At 35.1% G+C, this 20,840-nt stretch overlaps 1 protein-coding gene across 5 annotated transcripts in view; it reads right to left on the bottom strand.

The window, feature by feature from the left end:
- Positions 1-20,840, bottom strand: part of ptprua (protein tyrosine phosphatase receptor type Ua) — a 575,321-nt gene that overhangs the window by 221,186 nt on the left and 333,295 nt on the right. For all 5 annotated transcript variants that reach the window (XM_030147519.1, XM_030147516.1, XM_030147518.1 and 2 more), the window contains exons 5-7: positions 17,148-17,263; positions 7,282-7,453; positions 1,065-1,358 (exon numbers count right to left, since the gene is read on the bottom strand). In XM_030147519.1, coding sequence (XP_030003379.1) covers positions 1,065-1,358; positions 7,282-7,453; positions 17,148-17,263 — 582 coding nt within the window. The remainder of the gene's footprint in view (positions 1-1,064; positions 1,359-7,281; positions 7,454-17,147; positions 17,264-20,840) is intronic.

The raw sequence follows: 20,840 nt of genomic DNA on the forward strand, positions 1-20,840 counted from the left end.
AAAACCAATCCGCCAAAGGGTCCAATCCGGCTCGCGGGATGAATTAGTGAAATACAAAAATTACACTGAAGATATTAACAATCAAACATGTCAAAATAAATGTAGTTCACTTCCATCTAAAGTGGGTCAGACCAGTAAAATACTATCATAATAAAGTATAAATAACGAAAACCACATATTTTTCTTTGTTTTAGTGTAAAAAAAAAAAAGGAAAATTACACAAAATTGTTTACATTTATTATCCAGCCTTTTACAAAAAATGTGAAAAACCTGAACAAATATGAACAACCTGAAATGTCTTAAGAGATTTAAGAGTAACTGTACCAATATTCTGTCTGTTATTAAATGTTTTGTGCATTTGTAGATCCACTGTGATCTGTATGTTGTAATGAACATGTAAAAATGAGAAGCTGAGGCCAAATAAGAACGTAAATTTTAAAAATTGCACTTTTTTTCTTAATAAATTTAATTTTGGTCATGGTTCATGTTTTTCCACATTTTTTTTTAAAAGATAGTTTGTACATGTAGAAATTTTGATAACATATTCTTACTTTTTTCACTCTAAAACATAGAAATTAGACATACAAATTTTGGAATTGACATTATTTATGTATTATTATGTTATTATTTTAATGATCCTGCCCACTGCAGGTCATATTGGGCTTTATGTGGCCCCTGAACTAACATGAGTTTGACACCCCTGACTTAAATAGTGTCTTTAATACGTATCCAGCTCCATATACTGACCAGACATGACCTTTGACTTGAACTCATTTGAATATCATGTTGGGAAATACAGCAAAATCACCAGATTTGACTTAAAATCTAAAATAACATTGTTGCCCACCTTGTGAGCAAGAATTAGACCAAGGGTCGACTAATAATTTTTTCCACAACTGCACATCCATCTGGTTTACCCTAAAGATCCTTAGAACCACCAAGATGGTACGAAGATGGTGCTGTCAAAAAGTGATAATTTTCAACCAAGAGCTCGACAACACCAGTTTCAATAGTATCAGTCTGTGTTCAACCTGTCATGTATAATCCAAGCCGATCTGACTGACCTGCACACTTGGTCCTGCTGATCAGTGGGGGTCCAGGTGCTCCGGTGCCCCCTTCCCCAGGCCGGGTGAGTAGGACACTGATGTGGTACTCAGTGTCAGGCTCCAGATGCCACACCTTATATGTGAGCGAGCCGACACCATGAGTCTCCATCCACGTGGACTGGCTGGCCCGGTACTGAATCTCCCGACGAATGACAGGTCCGTCCCCGACGATGGAGTTGGTGTTGAGTTGGATGATCAGATAGGTGGGGCCTGCCCGAAGCAGCTGAGGGGGGGCGATAGGTGTCGGGGGCACTGCAATGTGACATTATTATACATCTTAATGCTTAATCAGACTGTGGTTGCTTTAAAATTACTACAAAAAAAAAAAAAAAAACTTGGAATAAAAACATGCCCTTGAAAACACTTATTAAACCAGGCCACATAGTCAATTTCAGCAGAAGAGAAGCAAGTGATGCGAGTAAAGGAGAAGTCAAGGATTACTGTCATGGATTTTGTCTTTTGTTTTACACTTTCAATAACATTATTTCTGCTCTGCTAGAGCATTAAGTCGTAAAAATCTTTTAATCACATCAGTACCATGAGAGCAAGAAAGAGAGATTCTGAATGTTGTGAATTCTTAATTTTCACTATAATGACACTGAATACAGGCTTATTTGCATGAGAAATTGCTAAACTAATTCTGTTGCACCCCCACCTCCAAAAAAAATTAAAAAAAAATAGAGCACTGACAATTAACGAGACACTGATTAATCTGGTGAACATCTAATTAATTCATCACATAATGCCCTGGTAAAGATGAGTGCATATATCAGGACAGAGCTGTTGTTTACTCATTCTGACTACACTGTCCTTATACCTACAGCTCATCTTGTAACCAGAGACCATAAAAAAAAAAAAAGGACATACATAGTAATTCCACTGCCATTCCCTGGTGTTTTATAAATGGATGTTGTGCAGCCTCGGGGTAGCTTTTGGCCACTGGCATTTTTATTTATTGGAGGTAGAAGTATCCATACTTGGATGAGAATGTAAAGAAATGAGCGAGAGGTGAAAGTCCCCAAGCTAATGCCTAAAACTACTGAAAAAATGGACCACACTGCTAACTAAACACCATAGTATTAAATGTCTCAAATTAATTACAGTTCCTAATGCAGTGGTTCCCAACCTTTTTTGGCTCGTGACCCCATTTTAACATCACAAATTTCTGGCGACCCCAGACATTCAAAACAGAGACTTTTTTTTTTTTTTTGGCTAAAATTAATTTGTTTTTGATCGTGTAATAGTTTGCTATAATATGTTGCAAATAAACGCTCATTTTAGACAACATTTAGATAATATAATGAAAATTTTTATTAGTAAGTTTTAATTTTTTAAAAGAAATTATTAGAAATTTCAGGTGACCCCACACATTCATAACAGAGACATTTTATTTGCTAAAATTAATTTGTTTTTGATCGTGTAATTGTTTGCTATAATATGTTGCAAATAAACATTATTTTTTGGCAACATTTAGTCTAAATAATATAAATTTTTATTAGTAAGTTTTAATTTTTTATCAATTACTAGAAATTTCAGGTGACCCCATTTGAATTCCAGGTGACCCCACGTGGGGTCCCGACCCCAAGGTTGAAAAACACTGTCCTAATTGGCTGAATATGCAAGATTTGTGTATGCCTGTATGCTTTCATGTTTGATTTTCTCTTTTGGTTGCAGTTAGAAGTTTACTGGACAACATTTTTTGGATATTAGCTGACTCCATTTTTAACCTTTAGGGGTCCACGGTCACGGCCCCAAGACTGAATCACATGATATTTTCAACACGTCCTAGCATCGGAAGTTGGTCACATAGACCACTGGACAATTGCATTCAAAAGTGCGGACTTGAAACACTCTCCCACTTTTTATTTGGTATTGATAGAGCAAATACAACCGTAGATTTGGTGGTTTGAAGTCCGAGCAAACAAACATGAATAAAAGTATGAAAATGAGGTGGAACAGCTGTTATATTTCTGACCATATCTTTGTCATTTTTTTGTCCTTTTTCAAAATGGAAAAACTGTCCGAATCCTCAGATTCTAATCCACAGATTGCATTAGCCTAACAGGTAAGAGTGAGAATGACCCCCACCTGAATCGGATGTGGAAACTGGAGAAAACACCAAAACATGTAAAGATCTGCTTTTATATCAAATATTTGAGTATAGCTTTAATTTATTACAATTTTGATTTTATATACCTAATATTTGGAACCAATATTCACTTTTAAAGTATTTGAAAAGGTTTATTAAGCATCTTTGTGTTGTTTATGCAATAGATTATATACATTTTTCTAATCGGATTTTATATTTTTGTGTGTTTTTTGGCCTTTTGTGTTGATATAGTAGGTTAAAGTGAAAAAAAAAATAGGCAAATGAGATAGATGAAGTAGTGCTGGAAAAAAAAAGATACCAAACATAGATATAGCAAACATTTCTTTATATAGTATATAAAGGCAAAATCAAAAGTACTCAAAAACGGCCAAAATAGGCTTCATTTCTCATTCATTTCTGTTTAGATGACTTAATGCTAGCTTGCTCCAGGGCTCTTATGTTGTCAATATACATCTTCTGCTCTTCTAAATTATTATTAGCTCATAAATAGAATTAGTTAACATCAATAAAATAATCACACTGAACTTTAAATAAATGTTAACACATGCTGTACACAATTTCATGTCATTTTTAAACAGTCCAATTAGGCCTAGCTGGTCTAACTAGCATGCTAATGGAATCCAGTACCCTGCTAATGCTATCAGTGACTAAGGTAGCAAAGCCTCTAAACCAGTAGTGCCGTTTGTGAAATAAAATGTTTATTTCATTAAACAGACGCAATAAAGTTGGAAAGCATGCTAATTTTGTTTATTTGCTGATTAAATTCTAAAAAAAAAATCAATGTGCTAAGTAGTTAGCATAAGTGCTAATTTTAGCCACATGATGGCTTTGAATGTTGACAGGCTAAATTTTCCCCCATGCCTCCAGGCTTTATGCCAAGTTAAGAGAGTGTGAGAGAGAGAGAGAGAAAAAAATAAATTTCCTTCATGAGTGGGTGTTAAATTCAGTGTTTGGCAGCAACAATTTACTAATTAACACTTCATAATATGTGACTACTTTTGTTTCCCCCAGATAGATTACAGTTGGCCAATACCATGGCAGTAGTACTAGTAATATAAGATAGTATTAATTAATGCCATGAAATTATGTAATGACCAACCCATGATTAAACCCCCCTCCCACACACATAAGGTAATATAACAACATGTGAATCACAGTTTTAATGTTGTTGTAAGAGGACTTTTCCTGAACTGAGTATTTTCCGATTAACACTTGCAATGCAATAGTCTTCGAAACACTCTTGTGTATACAGGGTGGGGAAGCAAAATTTACAATATTTTGAGGCAGGGGTTGAAAGACAGTGTATGACCAATTAGTCTACTGAAAGTCTTAAAAATATAGTTGCCACAAGAAAATGTACATAATAGAAAATGTTTTTATTCTATGTGTCCTCCTTCTTTCTCAATAACTGCCTTCACACGCTTCCTGAAACTTGCGCAAGTGTTCCTCAAATATTGGGGTGACAACTTCTCCCATTCTTCTTTAATAGTATCTTCCAGACTTTGTCGTAATAGTTTTGCTCATAGTCATTCTCTTCTTTCCATTATAAACAGTCTTTATGGACACTCCAACTATTTTTGAAATCTCCTTTGGTGTGACGAGTGCATTCAGCAAATCACACACTCTTTGACGTTTGCTTTCCTGATTACTCATATGGGCAAAAGTTTCTGAAAAGGTATGGATAATAGTGTTAGGTATGATTATGACATCAATATATGTTTGGTTTCAAAACAATTGACGTAGTGCCTGCTGAGAAAAAACAACTAAATGTTCATTGTAAATTTTGCTTCCCCACCCTGTACATGTATGCTAGTTGTGTTTTTAGCTGCAGTTTGTGATACCCAGTTCCCCTCTACAGTCATTTGGGGCAGAAACAAAGATTCTCTCTGGGAAAAGATGGATGCCCAAAAGAAAAGAACACATTTCTTGTTGGAAGCAGAAACACACATAGTTTGAAAGATTATGAAACAGCTTTTTGGACATGCTCAAACACTAAAAGCCAAATATTTCTCAAGACCATGTTTGAAGGAATGGCAAAAAAAATCTGATTTCACACAGTCCAAAGGAAATTTGGAAAAAAAAAAAAAATCTATCTATCTATCTATCTATCTATCTATCTATCTATCTATCTATCTATCTATCTATCTATCTATCTATCTATCTATCTATCTATCTATCTATCTATCTATCTATCTATCTATCTATCTATCTATCTATCTATCTATCTATCTATCTATCTGTCTTTCTTTAATTGACGTATGAGTGGCTGGAATATGTATATCATTTCACAAGCAAAATATATCAGACAAACTACACGTAAATATTATCCCTGAATATATAATGCCAAAGTGTCAGTTTAATTGTAATTTAATATTAATGAAGACATTTTTGTAATAGGAGGTGATTTCACGTATAGAATATGTTTGAACCACAAGAATGTCATTAATCTGCGTCATCAGGGTCTGCTCCAGGTTTCTGCCTGTTAAAAGGAAGGTTTTCCTCGCTACTGTCACCAAGGTTATAATAGTTTTGGATTTTTCATTATAGTTTAGTTTTATTTAGTTTTGCCTTTTTTTCTCTAATTCAGTTAGTTTTAATTCTTTTTTAGAGCTAGTTTGCTAGTTTTTATTAGTTTTCTTTTTTTTTTTTTTTCTAAATGCTTAGTTTTAGTTTAGTTTTAGTTTCTTTATATCTTTTACCTTCTTCTCTGTCATATTCAAATGAATCCCAGACAGGACTCTGCTACTTTTTCCCAACTTTAGTCTCCATGTTTCCAGGTAGAGTGGGGACCAGAAGACGACTCAAAACGACAAGTGACGGATTGTGAAGTGTTGTATGGTGCCGGTAGCTAAAATTGCTCGAGTGAAATAAATCGCTTTTGTATCAATCCGACATTGACAAAGACAAAAATGAAGGGAATTTTATCCATAATTTTTATACGTTTTAGTTAGTTTTGTAAACACACAATACAGTTTCAGTTAGTTATCGTATTTTTCTTTTAATTATAGTTTTTATTTATTTCAGTTAATGAACATTTTTTTACAATTCTAGTTTTCGTCATTTCGTTAATTTTTTGTTAATGATAATAACCTTGAATGTCACCAGTCACAAGTGTTTGCTCCTGGAGGATTCTGTTGGGTTTCTGTAAATTGGCTTGAGAGTCTGGTTTCGACTGGCTTGATATGTAAAGTGTGATGACATGAGATAACTTTTGCTATGATTTGGTGTTATATAAATAAAATCTGATTGATTGATTGATTGATTGATTGATTGATTGATATACTGAGTAAATGTCCTTGATAACATACCTTTTATTTATTTTTTATTTTTACATTTATCTTTAGTCGAGTTGGCTACTGTAATAGTATCTTCTGTGGTCTGCCTAAAAAGTCTATCCGATGACTGCAACTGATCCAGAATGCTGCTGCTCCAGTCCTCACTAAGACCAAGAGAGTGGACCACATCAGTCCAGTTCTGAGGTTTCTACACTGGCTCCCTGTCTCTCAGAGAATAGACTTTAAAATTCTCTTGCTAGCATATAAAGCACTGAATGGTTCAGGCCCAAAATACATCAGAGACCTTCTAGTCCAGTATGAACCATCCAGACCACTCAGGTCATCTGGTGCAGGTCTGCTCTGTGTTCCAAAAGTCTGAACTAAACATGGAGAATCAGTGTTCAGTTTCTATGCTACGTATATCTGGAACAAACTACCAGAAAATATCAGGTCTGCTGAGAGTCTGAGTTCTTTTAAGTCCAGGTTAAAGACTCACCTGTTCATTGCTGCCTTTGACTAAAAGGCTTTTGACTTTTTAAATTTTATATTTTCTTTTGAAACTCTACACCGCAACTCTTACTTTAATATGTGTGTGTTTTTATTTTTTTTTTAATTTTATGTGTTGTTTTCTTACTTGCTGTTTTTAAATCACCTTTTACATGTTTCTTTTATAATGTTTTAAATGTGTTTCTTTTTATTTCAATGTCCTGTGTGAAGCACCTTGAATTGCCTTGTTGCTGAAATGTGCTATACAAATAAACTTGCCTTGTCTTGCCTTGCCTTGCCTTACCTCTGACGATGAGTTCGCCAAAATTGGAGACCGCGGCGCCCCTTAGTGACGAGGTGATGCAGCGGTACAGGTCCTGCTCCCCACGTTCGGCCTCCACCTGGAAATTCGCCATCAGTCGCTTGTGGCTCAGCCGAGACAGCATGGACGTGCCCAGCACAATGCCGTTTCTCCGCTGACAACCAGACAAAGACCACAGAGAGAAATCAGCCATGAACACACCAAGCCAACCAGAAGTGTTTACCTGAAGTCTATTCAAGTGATTAAAAACGGGCATCAGGCTGAGCAGAGGACAGGAAGACAAAGGTGGGTTGAAATTAGCTACATGGGAGGGCAAGATAATAAATACGTGATAAATGTCACTGCCAACAATGGTGTTTTTTTTCTCATGAGGCTGGTGACACAGCCCTCCTGGGTTGTTGTTTCTCAAATGGGGACTCGATTTGACATCTCCTCAACTCTCGCCATGCTAATGTGTCAGTGCTCCAGGCGCACAAGCAATTGGCTCAAGCGGTGGAAAAGGAAATCACAGGCCAACACTTGGAATGAGCTGTTCCAGGTGCAGGCTACAATATATGCAGCTCTCTCACAGAATAAGCAGATTATTATGTAAGCTGTCGCCTGCTCACGCTTTTCACAAGTAAGTGGCTTTGACATCCTCGTGTTTGAATTGGTTTAGTAGGATAAAAAAATAAATAAAATCCAGTGCTGGAAAAAAAACGTGAAATCATATGTACAGTGGCCCTTTGCTATTGCCTGAAGCTACAGATTACAGTTCGTTTTCGGTTTAACTCTCACATCAAGAGGAATGTTTTTTTTTCTTATCTTTTATATTAACTTCAAGGATGCATTCAGGGTGCACTCTTCAAAGTATTCCAGCAGGGTTCTTCCTGAAGGGTTGTGGTCCTACCTAGAACTGTTTTGCTCTTTTTAAAGAAAAGGTTCAAGTGCTTTTTTTTTTTTTTTTGTAAGATATAGGACCCAGAGAGGGATTTGGGTGGAACCATTTACACTCTGTTCTCAGTACAATACTTTAGGGCAGTGGTTCCCAACCTTTTTTGGCTTGTGACCCCATTTTAACATCAAAAATTTCTGATGACCACACACATTCAAAACAGAGACATTTTCTTCTATATTATGTTGCAAATAAACGTTAATTTTAGATGACATTTAGTCTATATAATGTATATTATTATGGACGGAGGCAGAAAAGCCAGGTGTAGATTACTGCACAAAGTGAGAATTTGATTTTCCTTGGTCAGGATATGTACAGTCAGTCCAGTTTGAATTTACAAGGCTGACAATTAATACTGAACAAACAAGAACTCAAACTGAATTATGAAAGAGCATCTGAAACCGACCACAATGAACATTTGACAGATAAACAGAACCACAGTGCTTCAGTTTCAGCTTCACAGTTGTCATGTCTTTTATGGATTGTGATTGTCTCTGTCAACTCACCATATATTTTTTTATTAGTAATTTTTTTTTTTTTTTAAATCAATTACTAGAAATTTCAGGTGACCCCATTTGAATTCCAGGTGACCCCACGTGGGATCCGGACCCCAAGGCTGAAAAACAGTGCTTCAGGGTGCCTAACGGAGCAATGACAAAAGGTTGTCTTACGGGTACAAGCCATACAATCCTCTGTGGTTTTTGTTTTCACCTGTATTTCTACAAATATTTGTGCAATTTTTTGGTTTTCACCACCAGACTGAAATAATTTGTCACTGTGTAGCTTTTTGATATTTAATGCCAGGCATGTGGGAAAAAAAACAAAACAAATGCAAACCTGCAGGCCTTTAAAAGCATCCATTTGCCAAGTTTGCTTCCATTCCTGTCTGGCACTGGGCCCTGCATCGTATTATAATTAAGGGCTGAGGTTTAGACTGGGGACATGTTGATGCTAAAGATCTAAATAACATCTGAGACAACCGTCTGCAGTTCGGGCCAGAGAACGGCAAAGGAAATATGATGCTAATTGATTAAGAAACATTATGCTAACAATTTGTTTAGACTACTTAAAGGGAAAAAGAAGGGGAGTGGAGGAGAGCGGCTCCATCCTGGTCCAGGGAGGACCTCCAAGACGCCAGGGGATCAAAGAGAAAGCAATTAGCACATTCGCTGTTGATGATCAAACAGGGCCTGAACAGCAAATGGAGGAACAGAAGGTTGTAATGGTGAATGATATATCTTAATTTTCGGCTGTTTTTTTTAGGTTTAATGAGAAACGGTTAGAGTTCGACTTAGGCGGTGAAGTTCAGTTCACTGCAGTGCATTGTCAAGTTCCGAAAAGCCCTGATATTGTTTGTTTGCATCTTTGCATTTTTCTGTGAGTGTGTGTGTGTAGCTCTGTCAACAAACTATGAAACTGACAAAAATGGCTCTTTCACATGCCAATGATCTTCAAAGGCTTCAATTCAGAGAAGGGAGAGGGGAGGAGGTGGGGGGCATGAAATAAAATCGGGCGGAAACACAAGGGATGGATCACCAAGTATACTGAGATCTCATTTGCAAAGCGCCTTCTCCCTGCTGCCATCATTTCAAAAGCACTTAGATGTGCAGGCTTCAAGGCCAGAGGAAGAGTGGAGGCATTCAGGGATGGATTTTTGAAGACTAATATTAGCTCATATTCAAACTAGGAAAATTGAAACTATTTTCAGTTGGTGCGTGAAAGGAAATGACTTTAGGGGGTTTAGTAAACTAAACGCCATCACAATCAAAAAGCTACAAAAGCAGAGGCACAAACTTAATAATCTTCCAAACCCTCAAATGACTCATTCCCAACAACAACACAACATTAACACTTTAAGTAACAGTCTATTATTTAACATCATTAAATTACAGAATTATTTCTAATATTTTGTTGTCGACTTGGATAAATGACTTCTATTTTCTCTGGAAACACAATTAATCAAGAGGTCAAACCATGTAAATTAATAGAAAGAGATGTTGTATTATAGTTTTATCAAACTAGTGAAGTTGTACAAGACAGTGGTGTAGTCCAGGATACACGGTGGTATAAGGTGTATACCCACTTATTTTTCAGTCACTATTGCGTATACATCTAAATCCCCCTGATGCGCATCATTCAGTAGTATCTGAGCCAAACCGCCCATGTTTTCCCCTAGGATACTGAAGCTATGACCCGCCCTACTCTGCCTCTAATTGGCTAGTACTCTCTACCTTCACTGATTAGATTGGTTAACTTTAGGCATGAGGACTGATGAGCCAATCAGAGCAGAGTAGGGCAGGTCATGCCGAGGAAGCTATTGCTAACCAAGGTTTTAATAGTTTCAGATTTTTCATTATAGTTTAGTTTTATTTAGTTTTGACTTCTTCTCTAATTCAGTTAGTTTTAATTCATTTTGATTCGTTTAATTCAGATTTGCTAGTTTTTTATTAGTTTTTTTTTTTTTTTTCTAAATGCTTAGTTTTAGTTTCTTTATATTTTTCTCTTCTTCTCCGTCATATTCAAATAAATCCCAGACAGGACTCTGCTGTTTTCTCCCACTTTAGTCTCCATGTTTCCAGGTAGAGTGGGGACCAGAAGACAACTGGAAACCACAAGTGACAAGAAGTGATGGACCGTTAAATATCATATGGTCCCAGCAGCTAAAATTACTTGAGGGAAATAAATCGATTTCATATCAATCCGACATTGACAAAGACGAAAACGAAGGGAATTTTATCCAGAACACACAATACAGTTTCAGTTAGTTATCGTTTATTTCTTTTAATTATAGTTTTTTTTAATTTCAGTTAATGAAAATGTTTTTACAATTCTAGTTTTTGTCATTTCGTTAGTTTTCGTTAATGATAATAACCTTGTTGCTAACTAGCACTGGCCACCTCTGGAACCTGGTTGGACACTTCAGGTGCCAGTGCCACCCCGGTTGATTGACAAGTCACTGCACGTCTCTTTGAAAGATGCACAATTATTGGAAATGCAAACAAGAAAGCCAGAATAAACATCTTTCAAATGAGTGACACATATTGAGAGAACCTACTTTCATGGAATACATAATTCTGAGGTAAGCTTTAAAGTGGTTTCCAAATGAGTCACTAGTCGCTTTTCCATTGACCCTCAAATTGCGCAAATATAACTTGCGCATAAAAATGTCCCTAACGGAAAAATGACAATTTTACCAAATTAAAAGTTTTTGTATTGGCAAGAGGTGATTTTTCGGGCATAGCGCAAATGGTATATCATGCAAAACTCCAACGGAAAGACCTTTTTTTGCAACTAGAGTCAAGTGAAATAAAAAACCGGATGTTGACGGACGTTACAACAAGCGAAGAAGAAGAAGAAACATGTCGCGGTATGTGTGGACACCATATTTACGTTCGTCACCATCTTTATGGAATGACTTCTCATGTCATATCACGATAATAAATAAACAAATCATCGCATTTGTGATTTAATGGAAAAATCGACATTACGCACTTCTGTTTTTTCGACATTTAGTAAATATCTGTAAAGTTTTGCACAGATGTCCAATGGAAAAGTGACTATTTTTTTAAACTACTGGCCATATGACTGCACATTTAGAGAAGAGATTTTGTCACCAATAGTTCAACTTTGTGAGAAGGCTAACATTTTGAAAAGCTGACATTATGAAAGGCTAACGTTATCCTATGTTTGCCTTATGTTGAATACATTTACATTCATGCAGCTGCTTGTGTGACCAGTAAAACCTACAAACTGCTCCTGATCAAGGTACGATAATTTTATAATAGTGAGCAAGTACTAGTGATGGATTTGTGGGTGAACTAAATAGAGTAGTCTCATATGTCACAGGGCGTTTTTCTGGACTTAAAAAAAAAAAGGAGGCAAAAATTGAGAGTATACCCATTTCTCCAGAGACCACTACACCACTGGTACAAGACTAAAAATAGAAATGTTGAGGCTGACATATTCTGCTTTTAAGTGCCTTATATACTGCCTTCACTTCAACCTTTCTTCTTATGATGCGAGTGATGCACATGCCGTATGTACTATATGTACCTCGTAACCCTTTATGCCTGGTAAACACCCACGCCTTTCATATTCTGTGCCCTCGGCAACTAATGAAGCACTGTCAAATGGAAACCTTTACTCTCCAAGGCCATATGTCAAGTGAATAATTTCTTGCAACTTGACAAAGCACCTTCGGAGCCTGGAACGATCTCAGTCCTCTATAGAACTGGAAAAGGCATCTCAGAGTGTCAGGAAAAATGAATAACCTCTTTTACATATCGATATAATGCTGGTGTTATAGGTGTTTGGATGGTAACATCAGCTCACAGTGCAAACAAACAGTAGTGTAGTGGTCCCGGGAGAAGTGGGTATACTCTCAATTTTTGGCTTTGTTTTTTTTTTAAGTAGTCCATAAAAATGCCCTTTTAGAAACAGTGACGTGTCAGACTACTGTATTTAGTTTACCCAGAAATCTGTGAGTATTTGCTCACTATTATAAAATTATCATGACTTGATCAGGAGCAGTTTGTAGGTTTTACTGGTCACACAAGCAGCTGCACAAATGTAAATGTATTCAACATGAGGCAAACATAGGATAACGTTAGCCTTTCATAACGTTAGCCTACTCACACAGTTGAACTATTGGGACAAAATCTCATTTCCTCTAGATGTGCGGTTCTATGTCCAGTAGTTTAAAACAGTGACTCATTCTGAAACCACCTTAAAACTTACCACAGAATTATGTTTTCTTAAACTTTTAATCGAAAAATTAGACTTTTGGCAAAATTGTCATTTTTCCATTAGGTACATTTTTATGTGCAAGTTATATTTGCGCAATTTGAAGGTCAATGGAAAAGTGACGAGTGACTCATTTGGAAACCACCTTAAAACTTACCTTAGAATTATGTTTTCCATGAAAGTAGGTTCTCTCAATATGTGTCACTCGCTTGAAATATGTTTATTCTGCCTTTTTCTCATTTGCATTTCCAATAATTGCACATCTTTCAACGAAACATGCAGTGACTTGTCAATCAACTGGGGTGGCACTGGTTCCAGAGGTGTCCAATCAGGTGCCAGAGGTGGCCAGCGCTAGTTAGCAATATTTTCCTCAGCATGACCCGCCCTACTCTACCTCTGATTGGCTCATTAGTCCTCGTGCCTAAAGTTAACCAATCTAATCAGTGAAGGCAGCGAGTACTAGCCAATTAGAGGCAGAGTACGGTGGGTCATGGCTTCACCATCCTAGGGGGAAAAATGGGCAATTTGGCTCAGATATTACTGAATGGTGCACATCAGGGGGATTTAGAAGAGGGTATATGCAATGGTGACTGAAAAATAAGTGGGTATACTCCGTAAACCCCCAAATTTCGTTTCAACTAAAAAAGGCATTGGTAAAAGATTAGATGTGTATTTGTATGTGTATATATGTATAAATGTATGTATGTCTATATGGATGGATGAATGTGTGTGTGTGTATAAAGGAAGAGGGACATATATATTATTAATAATATTTTAGGGAGAGGGGGTGGGATTAAGTAAGTTGCACTTGTTCCCACCCCTTTTCAGGCCTGTAAATGGAACTATTGTGCTGTTCTTCTGTCTAAGATTGTTATGATTGTTGATATTTGTATTATTATGTATTATGTATGTTTTGCTAGTTTGCATATATGTTAAATTTCATTACATGTTCGGAATAAATCACTACATCAAAATCAAAAATCAATCAAAAAATAGACCCTGGACTACACCTCTGCAAACAACTGTGATGTGTTTGGTGGTGGAATCATCATCTGGGTTTGTTATATTTACAGTAGGCAGTCTTCTGCTTATGAATGTTTCATAATGCTGCTGTATGATTTGAATAATGGACGGCTGGCATTAGTTTCCGTGTTTGTCCTTGTTAGCAGATGCATATCATGTTTATCAGAACAGACAGTGCTCATGGTGCCAGTCAGGTCATTCTTCTGCCATCTGAGGCTGATGAATCAATTGGGTGTCATTTACATTACAGCACAGGTATCAAACATGCGGCCCGGGGGCCAAATCCGGCCCGCCAAACACTAAAATCTGGCCACTGGGATGAATTTGTGAAATGCAAAAATTACACTGAAGATATCAACAATCAAGGATGTTAAATTCATTTGAGGTCAATTCAATCTAAAGTGGGTCGGACCAGTAAAATACTATCATAATAACCTGTAAATAATGAAAATCACAAATTTTCCTCTTTATTTTAGTGTAAAAACAGTCAAATTACATTTACAGACTAGCCTTTAAAGAAAAAAATTGAATAACCTGAACAAAAATGTCTTAAGTATGTGGAATTTTACCAATATTATGCCTGTTACTCAATGTTGTGTGTATTTGTAGATCCACTGTGATCTATAAGTTATGATATACATGAATAAATGATAAACTAAGGTAATGTAATATTGTTAAAATTGGAATTAGTTTTCTTAAGAACTTTTCTTGTTCATATTTGTTCATGTTACGTTCAAGTGCAGTTAGTACATGTAAACCTTTTCATTAAGGAATTTTGCTTTTTTTCCACTCAAAAGCACAGATACATGACATCATCTATCAGTTCTTATCCTATTATTTATATTATTTTGCTGGTCCGGCCCACTTTAGGTCATATATTAGGCTGCATGTGGCCCCTGAACTAAAATGAGTTTGACACCCCTGCATTACAGTGATCTATCCTCAACGGAACATTTTCTGCACAAGTCAAGACTGTTCCTTGCCTGAGGTAGGAATATGTTTAAATTTTTAACGCTTCTTTCTATGCTTTTTTTTTTTTTTTTTTTTTAATATTTTACCTTTGTTTAACCAGGAAGTCCCATTGAGATTAGGAATCTCTTTTACAAGGGAGACCTGGCCAAGGTAGCAGCCATACAAAGCCCAAACAACATAAAACACATACATGATACATAATGAGCAATAAAACACAATAACAACTATTCAGCCATAATGGCGTGAAGAAAAACAGTGACATTCCTCCTTCACTGCATTCTCCATGATACTTTTAAAATCGTTAATAGAAATGATCGTGAGTAGTTTCACAGTTTTTTGAAGATTATTCTACAACAGGGGTGTCAAACTCATTTTGGTTCAGGGGCCATATTCAGGGCAATTTGATCTCAAGCAGGCCAGACCAGTAAAATAATGACTTAATAACCTATAAATAATGACAAATCCAAGTTTTTCATTCTGTTTTAGTACAAAAACCCCCCAATTAAATTATGAAAATATTTACATTTTACAAAAAAAATGGAAATAACCTGAAAAAAAGAAATTTCATTGGAAAAATTAGTGCAATTTTAACAATATTATGCCTCGACTTATTATTTATACATGTACGTTACACACAGTGTTCTATAAACATTTGGTAACAGGCAGAATGTTGTTAAAATTTTGGAGTTTGGAACTAAAATTTGAACAATTTCTACAATGTTACATCTGTTATTATTAACACAACTCCAGATCACAGTGGATCCATAAATGCACCAAACATTTAGTAACAGGCAGATTATTGTTAAAATTGCACATTTCAGGTCGTTCATCTTTGTTTTTATTTATGTATTTATTTGCATTTTATTGTGAAAGAATAGTTTTGTAAATGTAAATATTTTCACAGTGTATTATTTTTTTCACTTTTCACAGAATTTTTCACAAAGAAAATTTGTCATTGTCATTATTTATGGGTTATTGTGTTGTTATTTTTACTGTAGATCACATTGGTCTGTATGTGGAACCTGAACCAAAAGGATTTGGACAACCTGGACTGTTCAGGTTCATTTTTCTACTTTCATCCTGCAGGGCTGAAATGGAACCTTTGGCAGGCCAGATTTGGCCCCCGGGCCACATGTTTGACACCTGTGGTCTATGACCATGGTGCATGGAAGAAAAATGTTTTTCCAAAGTCTGTCAGAACTCGGGGAACAATCAAAGGCAACCACTAGTAGGAACGCAAATAAAAACTACTAGAGCTAACAGGATGACCCATAAATTTTAACCCATAAAGACCCAAACATCCACCATCATCCCAAACCATAAACTGATACCTGTTGATCCACTAATCCTATCAATCTATGTAAATAACTGGTGTAAAATACAGTTTGTCGTCTTTTCATGGTCATCAGATATGACCCATTTGGACGTTCAGAGGCTCTGTAGTTACCGTAGAAACACCGCCATCTTCTACAACATTGATTCACCAGTAAAACCCATGGAGTTTAATAAATAACAGTGGATGGAGACACTTACTTTATGTTCAGTTAATGATATATTTTACTGAAAAAGTCACTTTTTCATCAGTTTTCTCTGATTTTGATGTGATAACCCTCAACTTTAATCTGATCTTTGATGAACATCTACATGATCAATATATTAAATGTAAGAAAATACCTGATTTGAAGAACCTGGTTTTATTACAAAGCTTTGTGAAAATGATTCTATGAACTAATTCAGATTCTGCACAAAATTAGTCTTTTTTTTTTTTTTTTTTTTTTAGCTAAAGCATGACATTAAACAGCGCTCATAGTACTAATTACTGCTGGGATCGTTTTGGTTTTGTCCTTTGTGAAAAAAATATGTCAGTGCTTGATTCAAGGCAGTAGTTAATGTGTTTCTCACTGCACGACTACAGACAGGACTATTCTCTTTACTGGTTTAGACTCACAGTATGAAAAGCTCATGTAAAAAAAACAACCTGAATACAACTTTAATGGGAGTGTTTCAAGCAGCTGGGTATAACACTGTCAGCTAAACACCGAACCTCTGAAATATCTTTCGCCGTATCCTTTTGTTGCCTCTTCTTCCCACAGCCTGCAGTCCCTTTCCGTTACCCAGGTGCTGAGATTTGGAAAACACAAAAAAAAAAAAAAAAAAATCACAGCCTGGTTCTCACCTCCAGAAGGAAGGGCTCTGCCTCTGAAACTTTGCCTGTGGCGACGCACTGGAATGAGGCGTTCTGCCCGGCGTTCACCTCCACGTCACCCAGCCGAGAGAAATGAGGCACCTTGTCTGTGGAAGGAGGACACACGCACAAACACACAAAGACACACAATGATGAAAGTAGCACATCTGGAGCCGAGCAGCACAGCAGCGTCTAAATATATTAAATGCACAGATGTGAGGTGTAATTTATTCAAAGGAGGGGGTACAATATGTACACATCTAGGCTCACATAAACAGTACAGGATATGAATGCATGTATGTAACATATGTACGGAATAGTGCACTGTAGAATTATAATACATACAATATTAATTAACACATTAAAACCCAAAAATCCACTGTTAACTAAAGCAATCTACTGCTATAAACATTTAATACCTGTTGATCCACTATTCCTATTAATAGATGTAAATAATTGGTGTAAAATGCAGTTTGTCATCTTTTCATGGTCATCAGAGGCTCCGTAGTTACCATGGAAACACCGTCATCTTCTACAACATTGATTCACCAGTAAAACCCATGGAGTTGGATCAATGAGACACTTATTTTATGTTCAGTTAACAATATATTAGTGTTTTTCTTCAGTTTTTGCTGTTTTGGACGTAATTACCCTCAACTTTAAAAAAGTAAACAGTAAAATCTATGGAGTTTCATCAATGACAGTGGATGGAAATGCTTGGTTTATGTTCATTTAATGATATATTTTACTGAAAAAGCGACGTTTCTCTGTTTTTCATATAATAACCTTCAATTTTAACCTGCGCTTTTATGAACATCTACATAATCAGTGAATGAAACAAAGGAAAATACCTGATTTTCACTGACAAAATGCAAAGTATAGAAGATAATATGATAAAAAATGGTGATAAATCACTTAAGAAAGGTTAAATATAGAGAAAGAAGTGCCACAAACAAAGCACTTTGTCTTCATGGGTTAAATAAATATAGCCTTTACGCTGCTGTTGAATTTAGATTTTAACCCTTACAGACCTAAACCGAGCCAGCGACCAAAAACATCTACTGATATAAAATGTTTAATAACTCTTGAACCATTAATCCTATTAATACATGTAAATAATTGGTGTAAAATACACTTGGTCATCTTTTCATGGTCATCAGATATGATCATCAGAGGCTCCGTAGTTACCATGGAAACACCGTCATCTTCTACAACATTGATTCACCAGTAAAACCCATGGAGTTGGATCAATGAGACACTTATTTTATGTTCAGTTAACAATATATTTGTGTTTTCCTTCATTTTTTTCTGTTTTGGATGTAATAACCCTCAACTTTAACAGAGTAAAAAGTAAAATCTATGGAGTTTCATCAGTGACAGTGGATGGAAATGCTTGGTTTATGTTCATTTAATGATATATTTTACTGAAAAAGCCACTTTTTCTTCAGTTTTCTCTGTTTTTGATACAATAACCTTCAATTTTAACCTGCGCTTTTATGAACATCTACATGATTAGTGAACAAAATAAAGGAAAATATCTGATTTTCACTGACAAAATGCAAAGTATAGAAGATAATATTACAATAAATGGTGATAAATCATTTAAAAAGGTTAAATATAAAGAAAGAAGTGCCACAAAAGAAGCAACAGGTCTTTATGGGTTAAATAAATATAGTCTTTACCCTGCTGTTGAATTATATTTTGCCTGAATATATAACTGAATTTGGATTTTAACCCTAACAGACCTAAACTGAGCCATCTACTGATATGAAATGACTCTTGAACCACTAATCCTATCAATACATGGAAATAATTCCGGTAAAATGCAGTTTCTAAGCTTTTTAGGAGCATCAGAAATGATCCATTTGGACGTGAACATGAAAACACCACCATGTACATCACCGATTCACCGATAAAACCCAGGTAGTTTCACAAATAACACTGGTTGTAGACACTTATATTTATGTTCAATTAATGATATGTTTTGCTTAAAAAAGTCACTTTTTCTTCAGTTTTAATATAATAATTTTCAAATTTACTCTGAACGTTTATGAAAATCCCCATTGTCTGTAAATTAAATATAGGTAAACGTCAGATTTTCTTATTTTCACAGGGTAATATTAGAATAAATAATTATAAATCACTTAGGAAAGGTTAGATGCAGACAATCACCACAGTAAGTTAATAGCAGTTAATAGCAGCTGTTTCATCACTTTTCTTAATTAAATTTATACATCACTGTAAAGTTATCCATTAAAAAGCTAAAGTTTGCTTATTTGCATCACTACACTCAAAAATAAAGAATGTACGCATATAACCTGTTTAACATGCATGAGAAAAAAAAAAAAAGCACATTGTATTCACAAATAACACTGGTTGTTTTTGCATTCAGTTAATGATATATTTTGCTAAAAAAGTCACTTTTTCTTCACTTCTAATATAATAATCTTCAAATTTACTCTGAACGTTTATGAAAATCCCCATTGTCTGTAAATTAAATATAGGTAAACGTCAGATTTTCTTATTTTCACAGGGTAATATTAGAATAAATAATTATAAATCACTTAGGAAAGGTTAGATGCAGACAATTACCACAGTAAGTTAATAGCAGTTAATAACAGCAGTTAATAGCAGATGTTTTATCACTTTTCTTCATTAAATTTATACATCACTGTAAAGTTATCCATTAAAAAGCTAAAGTTTTCTTATTTGCATCACTACACTCAAAAATAAAGAATGTACGCATATAACCTGTTTAAGATGCATGAAAAAAAAAAAAAAAAAGAAAAAAAAAAAAAGCACATTGTATTCACAAATAACACTGGTTGTTTTTACGTTCAGTTAATGATATATTTAGCTTAAAAAAAGTCACTTTTTCTTCAGTTTTAATATAATAATCTTCAAATTTACTCTGAACGTTTATGAAAATCCCCATTGTCTGTAAATTAAATATAGGTAAACATCGGATTTTCTTATTTTCACAGGGTCATATTAGAATAAATAATTATAAATCACTTAGGAAGGGTTAGATGCAGACAATCACCACAGTAATTTAATAGCAGTTAATAACAGCAGTTAATAGCAGATGTTTTATCACTTTTCTTAATTAAATTTATACATATATTGATGTAAAGTTATCCATTAAAAAGCTAAAGTTTGCTTATTTGCATCACTACACTCAAAAATAAAGAATGTACGCATATAACCTGTGTAACATGCATGAGACAAAAAAAAAAAAAAAAAGCACATTGTATTCACAAATAACACTGGTTGTTTTTACGTTCAGTTAATGATATATTTAGCTAAAAAAAAAGTCACTTTTTCTTCAGTTTTAATATAATAATCTTCAAATTTACAATGAACGTTTATGAAAATCCCCGTTGTCTGTAAATTAAATATAGGTAAACGTCAGATTTTCTTAATTTCACAGGGTAATATTAGAATAAATAATTACAAATCACTTAGGAAAGGATAATAGCAGACAATCACCACAGTAAGTTAATAGCAGTAAATAGCAGATGTTTTATCACTTTTCTTAATTAAATTTATAAAGAATAAAGAATGTACGCATATAACCTGTATAACATGCATGAGGAAAAAAAAAAAAAAAGCACATTGTATTCTACACAATATACTTCTGCATTCTTATTCCATTCCTTAACAAGCTAAGATCCTTTTTACATG

The sequence above is a fragment of the Sphaeramia orbicularis genome, chromosome 11 (genome assembly GCF_902148855.1).
Source record: "Sphaeramia orbicularis chromosome 11, fSphaOr1.1, whole genome shotgun sequence".
Classification (NCBI taxonomy): domain Eukaryota; kingdom Metazoa; phylum Chordata; class Actinopteri; order Kurtiformes; family Apogonidae; genus Sphaeramia; species Sphaeramia orbicularis.